This window comes from Perissodus microlepis, chromosome 12, assembly GCF_051167445.1.
Source record: "Perissodus microlepis isolate ML-2025 ecotype Zambia chromosome 12, ASM5116744v1, whole genome shotgun sequence".
Lineage (NCBI taxonomy): Eukaryota > Metazoa > Chordata > Actinopteri > Cichliformes > Cichlidae > Perissodus > Perissodus microlepis.
In genome coordinates this window covers 17,795,796-17,807,154 of record NC_140472.1, presented here as the reverse complement: position 1 = coordinate 17,807,154, position 11,359 = coordinate 17,795,796, and the positions used below count along the sequence as shown (strand labels likewise).

Genomic DNA, 11,359 nt, shown 5'->3' with positions numbered 1-11,359 from the left:
AACCTAGGTCATGCTGTCATGTCCTTTTTTAGACAAAAGAAGCTTTGTCATGGCAACCCTTTTAAACAAGTCAGACTCTTTCAGTCTTTTTCTAATTGCACAGTCATGAACTTTAACATTTAACATACTAAGTAAGGCCTGTAGAATGTGAGATGTAGTTGCTCTGAGCATTGTAAGGACTGACATTAGGGTGAATTTGCTGGAACGCCACTGCTGGGAAGACTGCAAATTGTCTTGAATGTTTTTCACTTGTGAAAAATCTTTCTTATATATATATATTTGGAAATGGCCTTGTAACCCTCCTCAGATTGATGGGCAGCAACAATTGTTTCACTAAGTTCACTTCTGATCTCTTTCTGGGCGTTGTGTTAACACACATCTGAAAAAGCTTTTATAGAGGCAGTTGATACGCTCAACCTATGCTTTTTACCCTCCCGATGTCTATGGAAGCACTGAGGTTGCACTTATTTGTTTCACACACTGCTTTTGCATTTTGGCTTATTAAATAATGTAAAAAATAGCACTGTAAAAATGTTGCTCGTTTGAGGTTGTGTTAATCTAATTTAAGACCCAGGTGGGCCAGGTGACTTTTTTTTTTTATGTTTTGATACATAAAGTGCAATCAAAGCATCTCATTCTGTTTACTCAACATATGCACAGATGCAGACCAAAGATGACTATCAGGTCACATGACCACATATGTTTCATTTATTTAAAAGGTTATCTGATCTTTCAAAAGCACAGCAACCTTGTGACCAATGACGCCCAACTGAGGACAAGGAGAGGCTGACGCAGTCACCGGATCAGCGTTACATAAGTTCAATCAGCACTTCAAAACATTGCATAACTCACGAGAAAACATTAGATAAACTCTGATCTCTTGTATGATCTATGAATGCGGAAACGTGAGTGACGTGTGCAACACAACGAACTGATCAGAAGTCTATCAAGCAGACACGTTCAAACTATTGCTAATTATCCAAACTTCTGTTCTTTAATACCTGCATCTATTTGTTTTTCTTCTCAGTTGCTCTTTTCTGAAGAATTTGTGACTGCTACTGTTATTATGTTTAACAAGTGAGCCTTATCCTCTCACAAATATCTCTTTATTGTCATTGTATATGTACAATGAATTTGTGAGTGTTCCACAGCAACTGTGCAGGAATAAAATATAAATAGTAATACAGAAAGAATAAATAGCAAACCACAGGAATATATACAAAATTATATGTATATGTACAAAACAATAGGAATATACACAAAACAAGGGGAATATACACAAAACAATAGAAAAGGCACACATTAAAAGGAAAGGGTTGCGAAGTGCTTGGAATTAGTGCGAAGAAATGACTTGATCTGAATGGACACAGAGGCGGTGCAGGTGGTGCAGGTGCTGCTGTGCCTTCTTTACCAGGGCCACGGTGTTGCCATGATGCCATGAGGAGTTCTTTCATTTTGCGGACGTTTAGCTTCAGGCCATTTTCTGAGCACCAGCAGGACAAATTCTCTACCTCCACCTTGTATGCTGTCTCATCTCCATCAGAGATGGGCCCAACTACGATGGTGTCATCGGCATACTTGAAGATGGTGTTGGTTGGTTGGATTGGTGTACAGTCATATGTGTGCAGGGCAAACTGCAGGGGGCTGAGAATGCAGCCCTGTGAGGATCCAGTGCTGAGTGACAGTTGGTGAGGAAATCAAAGCAGCAGAGATGCTGAAAGTTGCTGAAAGCTTTTGAGAATGTAAAATGTCACCAACCGGGGATGCAGGTGCTGCAGGTCCTCATTCAGTGAGACAATGGCAAAGACTCATCATCTAATGTGGGTGTTTGTCTAAACTGCCATTTTTGGTGTCAGATCACTGCTGAATAATGGCGATATGTTGTTTTTCATCAAGAACTGTACATGTGAAGCTTTATGTTGGTATCTGGGGACTTTCATTGACAATTATGTAACTATTTTTCCACGGCTGCTTCAGATCTTTTGATAACTTTTGTGCTACACAGATGTTAGATAGTGAACATGCCTCACATTACATAATTGACAGAACACTGTGTAGTTTCTGTGCAGACCTGTCTCAGGTGACACTAACAACACAGTGGGTTCTGCAGTCCTGCCAAACTGCCGCTCTTCATATCAGTCTAAATTGTTGTATTTCTAAATGGCAAATTAGCACATTTAATAAGGTAGAGTAACAGAGACAAAACTATTTTATATTTCACTCAGTCACTAGGTAGAGCTTGCTAGTACTGGATTGAACCCCATTTTCAGATTCAGATAACTTTATTAATCCCAAAGAAAGGCAATTTGCTTGGAGGTTACCTGCACAACTTACTCACACAATCTAGAGTCCTTAAACACCAAGCAATAACTACTGTAGCATGTCAAGGCAAAGCTCAACAAACAATAATGTTTAAAAAAGAATAAAAATTAACAATACAATAGTTAAATAGAATAACAAGAACTAAAATTGAACAAAGGTGTTATAGCCGAGGGAATGAAGGATTTTTAGCATTTCTTTGTTCTACACTAGAGTACAAGGAAGCAGTGATCTAAGAGCAGCTTCCTGAACTCAGATGACACACATGGTCAGGGTGCAATAATAATGTGTTTTTATGAGAAGGTGTTAGCAGATGCTGTGGGAGGTTTTACCCTGAACAGGCAGATGAAATAAAATGTTAAAAGCCTTTCAATAAACTGAACAATAAAAATGACAGAACTGCTTTAATCAAAGATAGCATAGATTCAACAGGGAGCATTCCTTTTGAGACTTTGGCCCATATTAAGATGATACCATCACGTAGTTGCTGCAGATTGGTCAGCTGCACATTCATAATGAGAATATCCTGTTCCACCACATCCCTAAGGTGCTCAGTTGGAATGATATAATCAGCCATCAGAAGATTGGTGAACCGTAGGACTATGGGTTTAAAAACGATCCTCGTTTGGTATCCAAAAGGGATCCAATTTGTGCCAAGAAACGATCCCCCACACCATCGCACCACCATCAGCAGCCTGAACTGTTGATACAAAGCAGTATGGATTCATGCTTTCATGTTGTTTACACTAAATTGTGACCCTGCCAGCTGAATGTTGCAGCAGCAACACCTGGTGTGGTCTTCTGCTGCTCTAGCCCATCTGCTTCAGAGTTTGACATTCAGAGATGCTCTTCTGCATACTTGGTTTTATCTGACCTACTTGTTCCTTCTGATCAGCTCAAACCAGTCTTGCCATTCATCTCTGACCTCTGGCATAAAAATATTTTTATGCAGAGAACTGCCACTCAGTGTATATTTTCTCTTTTTTAGGCCATTCTCTGTAAAACCCACAGGTGGTTGGGTAGATCAGCAGTTTCTGAATTACTGAATTACAGTCTAGCAGCAAAAACTATGCCATGTTCAAAGTCACTTAAATCACCTTTCTTCTTCTTTTTGTTGCTTATTTTGAACATCGGCAGATCATCTTGACCATGTCTAAATGCCTGCATGCAGATGCTGCTATATAATCGGGTGACTAGATATTTTCTTCAAATTGCAGCTGAACAGGCGTACCTAATAATGTGGTGTAAAGATTCTTTTTTGGTAAGCAAAGACATTTTTGTGCATGCCATGTTAACGGTGCATTAAAATAAAAAGATTTTAATGTTCAGATCATGCCGTGCAATTACACTGACAAACACTCATTTGTCATCTAAAAGACACCCGGAAATGTTGTGGAAATATTCAGTAGATCAGATGAGCAAGAGCAGTCATTTCAGATCACAGTAATCATGTTCCACATCATATAAAATTATGTAATTACAAAGTCACGAGGGCTGTTTTTCAAAACCCGCAGCACAAACACGCTCAGTCACCTCTAGATAGTTTCACTTTATGTAGAGTAACTCATTCTAGTAGTAGTTACTTTTGCAAAATAAAAAAAATTGCACATTATCTTTAGACAAAAGCAAAGAAAAGAAATGACAAACAAACAACTGTTAAAATACTAAGCTGATTGAGACTGCACAAGATTTTTTTTAAAGTGACAGTGCAATCACGCCATGATGTAAAACATTACTTGAAATCACAAATATTTAACAGAAAACAATCCAGTCAAATCTTCCTGAGATGGTTTTGTTCGTCTCATATTTGGCTCCACTGAATTTGAAATAATGGACTTGGCACTTTTGTTATCAGTGTTCTGGACCGACTGCTGAAAGGATCCGAGTAGGCATACATACCTACAGCTATCTGATGTTTTTTTAAGAACTATCTTTATTTTTGATCTCACATTCTTGGCTCGAGGAAGAACGCACCAGAAGCTTCTAGAAAGGTTAAAGTTACAGAATCTCAGGTAAAATGAAAGTACACCCTCAATAAATTGCAGGGTTTTACTATCAAAACAAAAATAATAATACAAAAGTACAATTAAATTAAAAAAATGTAATTAGGTAAATACAACCTCAAGCAAGTGAAAATACAGGAGTGGTATAGCCTTACTACTTCCATAGGAATTAAGAAGGTTAAGTAGCAGACAGTTTATTCTTTTAGAAAAAGGCTGTTTTGGAAGGGTTGCCATGAGAATGCATTTTCTCTCTAAAAAGAAATCTCATCATCACAGAACCATGTCCTTTGGACAGATGAGACCGTGTTTGGTGAAGACGAAACGCACCATATCTGCAACTATCAAGCATGGATCTGGACACCTTGGAGTCACTGAGTTGACCATGAGCTCCTCTTCCTATTAAAGTACTCCAGAGTCAAATGCAAGGTCATTTGTCTGACAGCTGAAGCTTAAGACTTGCCAAGGACCAGGTTATTTTTCTCATATTCTGACATGTAAAACTTTAGAAATAACTGAGGGCATACTTCTCTTTACCTTGACTGTAGTTTGACATATTACTTAAATTTTGCGACCTTACAATGTGGTAAATAACTTCCAATGAGGAAGTTTTACGACACTTTTTATGAGTGTGTCCACCTTTTTCTGTTATATTTTGCAGCTGACTTTTCCCCTCCCCTTCATTAAGCTCTGGAATGCTTAAAGCTTATTATGTAACCCAATTACATAAGCAGACACGAGATAACAGCAAATCGACAAATCTGCTGTGAACCCTGGAGATCAGCGTAGCCTTTACATGCTCTGAAACTAACATTAATGTGGATATTTAACTTAAACCTAGATAACTCCATTAAACTTTAAGAGAGCAGAGAAAGTTTTTTGTGATAAGAGAGTAGTTCTTATCACAAAACGCTGGAGTACAGCTCAAACTGATCAAACGCACTACTCTAAAAAGCTGAACTCCAACAACTGTTGCATGAAAAACAGCTTTTTTATGTCTGCATAGATTTTCAGTCATCTAGATCATTGTAGTCTTAACAGCTTGAAATGAAGGTGGGTGAACTTCTTTACATTATATTAAAAAAGGAGAAAAATAACTAAGAAGTCCTTCTTTTTAACATCTTCATTACTTGACCAATGTATTTCGCCAGTTGGGGATTGACCGATGCGAAACCTGAGTATATTTGATGTGACTTTAGGGCGGTTTTTTTCTGTTTTTATTAAGCACTGAATGAAACACACACACACACACACCAGATTTTTAGTTTAAAAAAAGGTATTATAAATATATAAAACCACACATATTTGTATAAGCTTTGCAAAGAACCACCAGAATATTGAAACATACATTATCTCTGAATGAAATTTACCACATATTTACTCATACATTACTCATACATAAATCTAGCTTTAAAGATAATCAGTGAGTGTGACCTCGATCAAATCATTTTCCGTGTTTCTTTCATCTCCAGGTCCCTCGGCTGTCTAAGGTACTTCAACTTCCGTCGAGTCATTTTTAACCTCTTGAGCCTCATTTTCTGTTTTCCCTTGCTCCATTCTTTCTAGCTCTATCTTAAGTTGCTCTTTCTCGTTTATTATCACTTCTTCCTCAACAGCTCTCTGCTGCTCCTCTCTCTCTTTCCTCTCTTTTTCAGCCTTTTCCATCTTTTCCTGCTTCTTCAGCTTCCAGAAGAATCTCAGGTTTTTCTCAGGGTACGTCACTTTGGCCAGTGGCAGCTTAAAGATTCTTTCGGTCCCCGTGGTTAAGAGAAGGAAAGTCAGGGCAGACAGGCAGAAAGGCCAGGTGCAGGCTGGAAGACCAAACTGTGGATTTGGAAAAAAAACAAAAAAACAGTTCTGAAACATGTTTTAATGTTTTTTTTAACAGTTTGTATAAAAATAGGAGTGAGAATAAAATGTACTTACCCTGGACATGATGTTGGCGATGGCTGAGCCAAGGTATGCACAGAAAAAAGCTGCAGAGGAGGAGGGAAAAATTGTTTGATGTAAATGATAAAGTGTGATAACAAATAACAGCCTTTGTTTGGTAAGGTTGCACATGGTTGCTTGTCATTTGGCCTTATTTTGCAGATAAGAGAATGCATTTTTGTAATTTTTTTACTCACCACATGTGATAGCAAGCAGATGCACTTGCCAGGTGAGAGCATAAAACATTCCTCCAATAGCGATGCAGGCTAACACACAGTTGTACCCCCAGAGGCCAAAGTAAATGTCTCCAAACGGAGCCGACAGGGCCAGACCTGCAAAATATTTAGTTCACCCAAAGATTGGTTTATCTTAGTAAATTAAAACCCTCCTGATCATTTTGCACCAGCATTTTTTTTTTGCAGGAGTTACTATATACTGATAGTGTCTAGATTTCATTCCTTCAATATGTAAAAAAAAAAAAAAAAAATGATGCCTTAATAGAGTGAAACCCAACAAGTTTTACATGGCATGTCCTTTTTTTTTTTACAATATCGGCTGCCTGGTTAGACACTGTGACATCCTCTCACCTGAAACCATTCCCACTGCAGATCCCAGGACAGCATGAGCACAGGTGATGGGGGAGGAGATAAAGAGGGAGATGATGAAGATGCCTCCAGTCCAAGGGTTGTCACAGCCATAGACCTGGCCTATTCCTACTGGCACTGACATGAAGAGCTGAAAGTGTACAGGCAGAAATGTAAAGCCCGCTTTATTGGATGTGCAGCTGTATTTAACTTGTGAACAACTTAAAGTTGCATATATAGTTAACAACATAGGTCCACATTATTTTAACCTGTTAGCTGAAAGGATGTGCTAAAACTTCGGCTACAAGACCATGACTTCTGAAGTTAAAAAGGCTGCGAAATCTGCATGTCATCATTTCCTTTCAGCTACCTTTGCTACGTCAAGCTCAGCCCACGTGATGTTGGGCAGCTCCGAGCGTGGCTGAATGAGGACTTGGGGGAAGTAGTTGTTGTAGTGGCCGGTGGCGACCATGTGGAGACACACCAGGATGTTAAAGGGCAGGGTGAAAACAGGAAGATCCCAACGACTGTTGATAGATGCCAGGGCGCTGGACACAATGGGGCTGGACATGAAAAGGCATCACATCAGAAATCTGCTCCACATTTAACTCACATTTACAAAATGAGCCAAGTACATCTATGTTCAATCACACCGGTCTGCGCTAATGTTAAAATCACGGAAAGGCAGCGTAAATAACACCTGTATTGTTCTTCTGGAAAAACCTTGGGTCCTGGCCTTCATACCGCCCACCAAAATATTGTTGTAGATGGTAGATGGAGCACACCCTGACAGGAACACCCTCTCACTGCAGAACAATGCACCCCACTGCATTATAGAAACTACTCAGGAATGCTTTGAAGAGTTTGACAAAGATTTTGCACTCTGATCAAACGTGATGCCCTGGAACAAGCCCGATCCATAATACCAGGGAGTGCTCTTAATATCCCAGTGCTAAATACTACAGGAGGCACCCAGACATCCTGTGGTTTTATTGTTATGACTCATCGATGTAGATCAATCATTCTTTTTACACATTTCCAGCTTTTAGGAGCAGAGATGACAGATCTGTATATGACTGATATGGTCTCTTTTGTCTACTTAACTACAGCAAATAATTTGTATTATTTATTTATTCATTCATTTGTTTGCTTTTATTACAATGTCTCAGAACAATACGTAACCTATTATGACACCGAAAATGACAACTGATGGCATTCATGATTCATGATTGGCTTATCTACTTTTCTTTATCTACCTTTCACTTTTTATGATGCAAACCTAGTGCACAGTTTCACCATTTCTCGGTCTACCGGCTTACCACATCATGGACATAAAGATGTTCGGCAGAAGAAGCCACCAGTACCAGTTTCCTGCGTTAGAGAACACGGCCATCAGCAGACCCACCAGTATCCCGTTGTAGCCGTACAGCCCTGCAGCTATTGCACCCCTGAAGGAAAGTTTTTTGAATCAATTTTTTTTTCTAGCTCAAGCCAAATGATAAATTTTCTTTTACTGCCAAGCAGATAATCATCAAGAATGACTTCTCAGCCAGCCTTCTGGTATTAAGACTGACAGTATTTAAAGATAGCATCAGTTAGGCAGGAAAAAAAACACCTGAGTGCTCACACCTGTTCTGTTGCAATAGGAGAGCGGAAATGGTTGCAAAGAGTGTGCCCACAAAGCCATTTAGGGCCCACCAGTAGTTCTGCAGGATGAGGCCGGCAAAAATGACGAGGCCACTCAGGGGGTTGTTGACAAACATCACCTGGGCCGCGCCACGCAAGACCCAATCCAGCAGCCGCAGCAGGAAGAACTGCTCTGAAAGATGCGACAGTGAGAGATATTTGACTGCCAGCAAACACTTCACATCTTCAAAGGCTGTGAAAGGGTTACTAACATAATCAGCAGAGAGGATATGCATGTGGGAAATGACTCATGCATGCTCCTATGAAAAGGCGGCATTAGCAGTGAGAAAGTTTTCTACAAAATAGCATGACCAAATTTTTTTTTACTTAACACAACTATCTTATGTCCCAGGTTGTTATACCACCTGCACTGTTGGCAAAACTACTTTCTATTTAGTTCCAAACTTTAAATTTGAAGTAAGCTGCTGATGTTAACCTACTTTCCATCCATTTTCCAAACACCTCCATGTCTCCAGAGAAGTAGGACACTCCTTTGAGGAAGCGGGCCCTGGCTTTCTGCAGGGCTGTTGCTCCTGCAGGTTGCACTCGGTCCTCTTGCCTGTCCTCCTGGGAGTTCCCATTCTGAGATGGTAAGTCAGGGTGTGCCATCAGGGGCTGGAGCTCCTGAAGTCAGCAGTATGTTCAGTAATTAATTTCAGAATTACAGTTTGAGTCATGATAAGTTGAGGTGAAATATGAATACTGACTAACAGTGAAGGTGGTGGCAGAAACACTGGAGGACAGCACGTCAGAACTGGAGCTGCTGGTAATCTTCTGAACTTCCTGACAGTGCAGAGATGTAGCTGTTACTCAATTTATATATAACAAGGTACACCATTGGTATACATACTGACCCCACGTGAATGTGTTTTGTTTTTCAGTATGATTACTGGTATATTGGTGGCGGTCACGTTTCTGTGCTTCAAAGTCATTCTACATCATTATTAAGTGTGGCCTTTGAAATATCCCCTGAGGGACAATAAATGATTCATTACTGTGTCTGTACCTTTGTTCTATCAAAACATGTAAAAAAGAAAAAAAGAAAAATGCAATCTCATATCTTAGGAAATTTTAATATATATCAATGCCTTCTTTCCTTACATGCTCGATTAAATGCAGCCCTTTTAACCCTTTATTTTAAATTTGTATTTAAACTTGAGTGTTACTGGAGGGGATTACAATACTTTTTTTGCAGTGTCTTTACTTTTGTTACTTTTTCCCACATGATTCGTTGTTCGTTTGGCAATAAAAGTGCCTTTACATTGCTATATTTTACATTCTGTTCAAGAGTTTGTGATCAATTTTGTCTTATAATTAATGAAATAGACTGAGCTAACACTAGACCTCTAATCTTCCACAGATATTTGTTAATCTCATAAAGAAAAATCATTAACTGCCCTGCTGGACTTCCAGAGGCTTTGCTAAACACCAGTGCCCCTACCTTTGTGCAGTTCGGTCCAGGCATTTGTCCCAGAAAAGGCAGAGGCAGAGACGGCTGCCAGATTCTCTAGAGCTGCTCTAGAGATCCTTCAGCTGAAGGCTTTTATAATGTAGTTACAGGCTCTAAAGAAAACTCCACCTCATCTCTCCCTCACATCCACCTCTTCATCTCACGTGCATCCTCTGCAGGAATCATTGGAATTCAGCAGTGATAGTCGCCGCCTCACTCATATCTTCCTGGACACGGTTAGAAACAGTCCTCAACTCCAAAGAAAGAAAGGAAGAAAAACTCTGTAACATTTCCACAATAAAAAAAAAAACAAAACTGTTTTAAGTCACTTTAAAAACCCTTCTCAGGAAAATGTACTCCACCTTCCCGAATGACTGGCAATGGGCTATAACACACATAGGAAATCATTTAGTTAAAAGTTAAGTTAAAAAACAGACAGAAGAGTTTGTAATGTAAAGTAATTTAAGGATAAACACAGCACGACTCCCACTGTGCTTGAATTGATTAAGTTTAATCTGCTACACTTTAGCGCCGTCACCGCGTATCCAAGTAGCATTACCACAACCAGCTGACACACATACACTTAAAGATGAATGATGGAACTGAAGATTGGTTTGTTTGTTTGTTCCTTTAGCATTTATTTTGTCATTAAACACAATTATGATGTAATTGCAGAGATGATTAGCAGCCCTGATTGCCGCCGCAGAGTTTTACTCATTGCTGGATATGAAAGATGAGTTAGAAGATGAGGGCGTGAATGAACAACAAACAGGTTTGGCAAAATATTTTGGTCAAAACAGAACACACTAGAACTTTCCAGGAATGGTTATTCAAATGCTCGTTTGGTACTTTTTTCTGATATAGGCTAATCTTCTAATCTAATGCCAAAAAAAACAACAACAAAAAAAAAAAACTGTAAAACTCTGGCCAGTCCACCCACAGCTGCTTCTACTATTTCCCACCATGTTAAAGTAGCTCAATGTTTTTCCAGCTCTGAGCTTATTGAGTTTACTCAGTAGACTAAATGTTCATATTGAATGAGTAAGGTGACATTACAGGAATCTGTGTCAGCAGTAGACAGATCACCCTGTTCTCCATCAGTATCTCATCTGTCGTTTCAGGACCTTTCCGTGTTATTGAATGTACTGTAACGGCTTCAGTGGGCTGTGACAAGCAGGTCAGCATGATTTCAGATTTACAGGACATTTGACTTGTGGTACATGTCTTTATGTATAGGAAAAAAACGCGCAACTTAGGGACCAGACACCAATTCAAAATGTAATGGTAATCTGTCTTTGTCACTCGAAAGATATTAAAGTGTCAAAATTTGCTGTTTCTGAGATTAAAATACAACTAAATAACACATGTTAGACATCATCCAAATCCATGCA

At 39.3% G+C, this 11,359-nt stretch overlaps 1 protein-coding gene across 1 annotated transcript; it reads right to left on the bottom strand.

The window, feature by feature from the left end:
- Positions 1 to 4,064: 4,064 nt before the first annotated feature.
- On the bottom strand, positions 4,065 to 10,070 carry slc14a2 (solute carrier family 14 member 2). The gene is made up of 10 exons (XM_084947246.1): positions 9,960 to 10,070; positions 9,230 to 9,301; positions 8,959 to 9,142; positions 8,462 to 8,651; positions 8,152 to 8,280; positions 7,203 to 7,395; positions 6,836 to 6,983; positions 6,446 to 6,580; positions 6,246 to 6,295; positions 4,065 to 6,143 (listed from the first exon to the last, which is right to left on the bottom strand). Exons 1-10 carry the CDS (start codon positions 9,981 to 9,983, stop codon positions 5,805 to 5,807), a joined length of 1,464 nt encoding a protein of 487 aa, XP_084803372.1. The 5' UTR covers positions 9,984 to 10,070; the 3' UTR covers positions 4,065 to 5,804.
- Positions 10,071 to 11,359: the final 1,289 nt, after the last annotated feature.

What these genes read in the sequence shown, in the direction of transcription:
- slc14a2 (XM_084947246.1), bottom strand. Translation starts at nt 9,983, where the DNA reads ATGCCTGGACCGAACTGCACAAAG. An exon ending in CTGGACCGAACTGCACAAAG is followed by an intron (nt 9,302 to 9,959) that starts GTAGGGGCACTG and finishes CTGCACTGTCAG; the next exon opens with GAAGTTCAGAAGATTACCAG. An exon ending in TTTCTGCCACCACCTTCACT is followed by an intron (nt 9,143 to 9,229) that starts GTTAGTCAGTAT and finishes TGCTGACTTCAG; the next exon opens with GAGCTCCAGCCCCTGATGGC.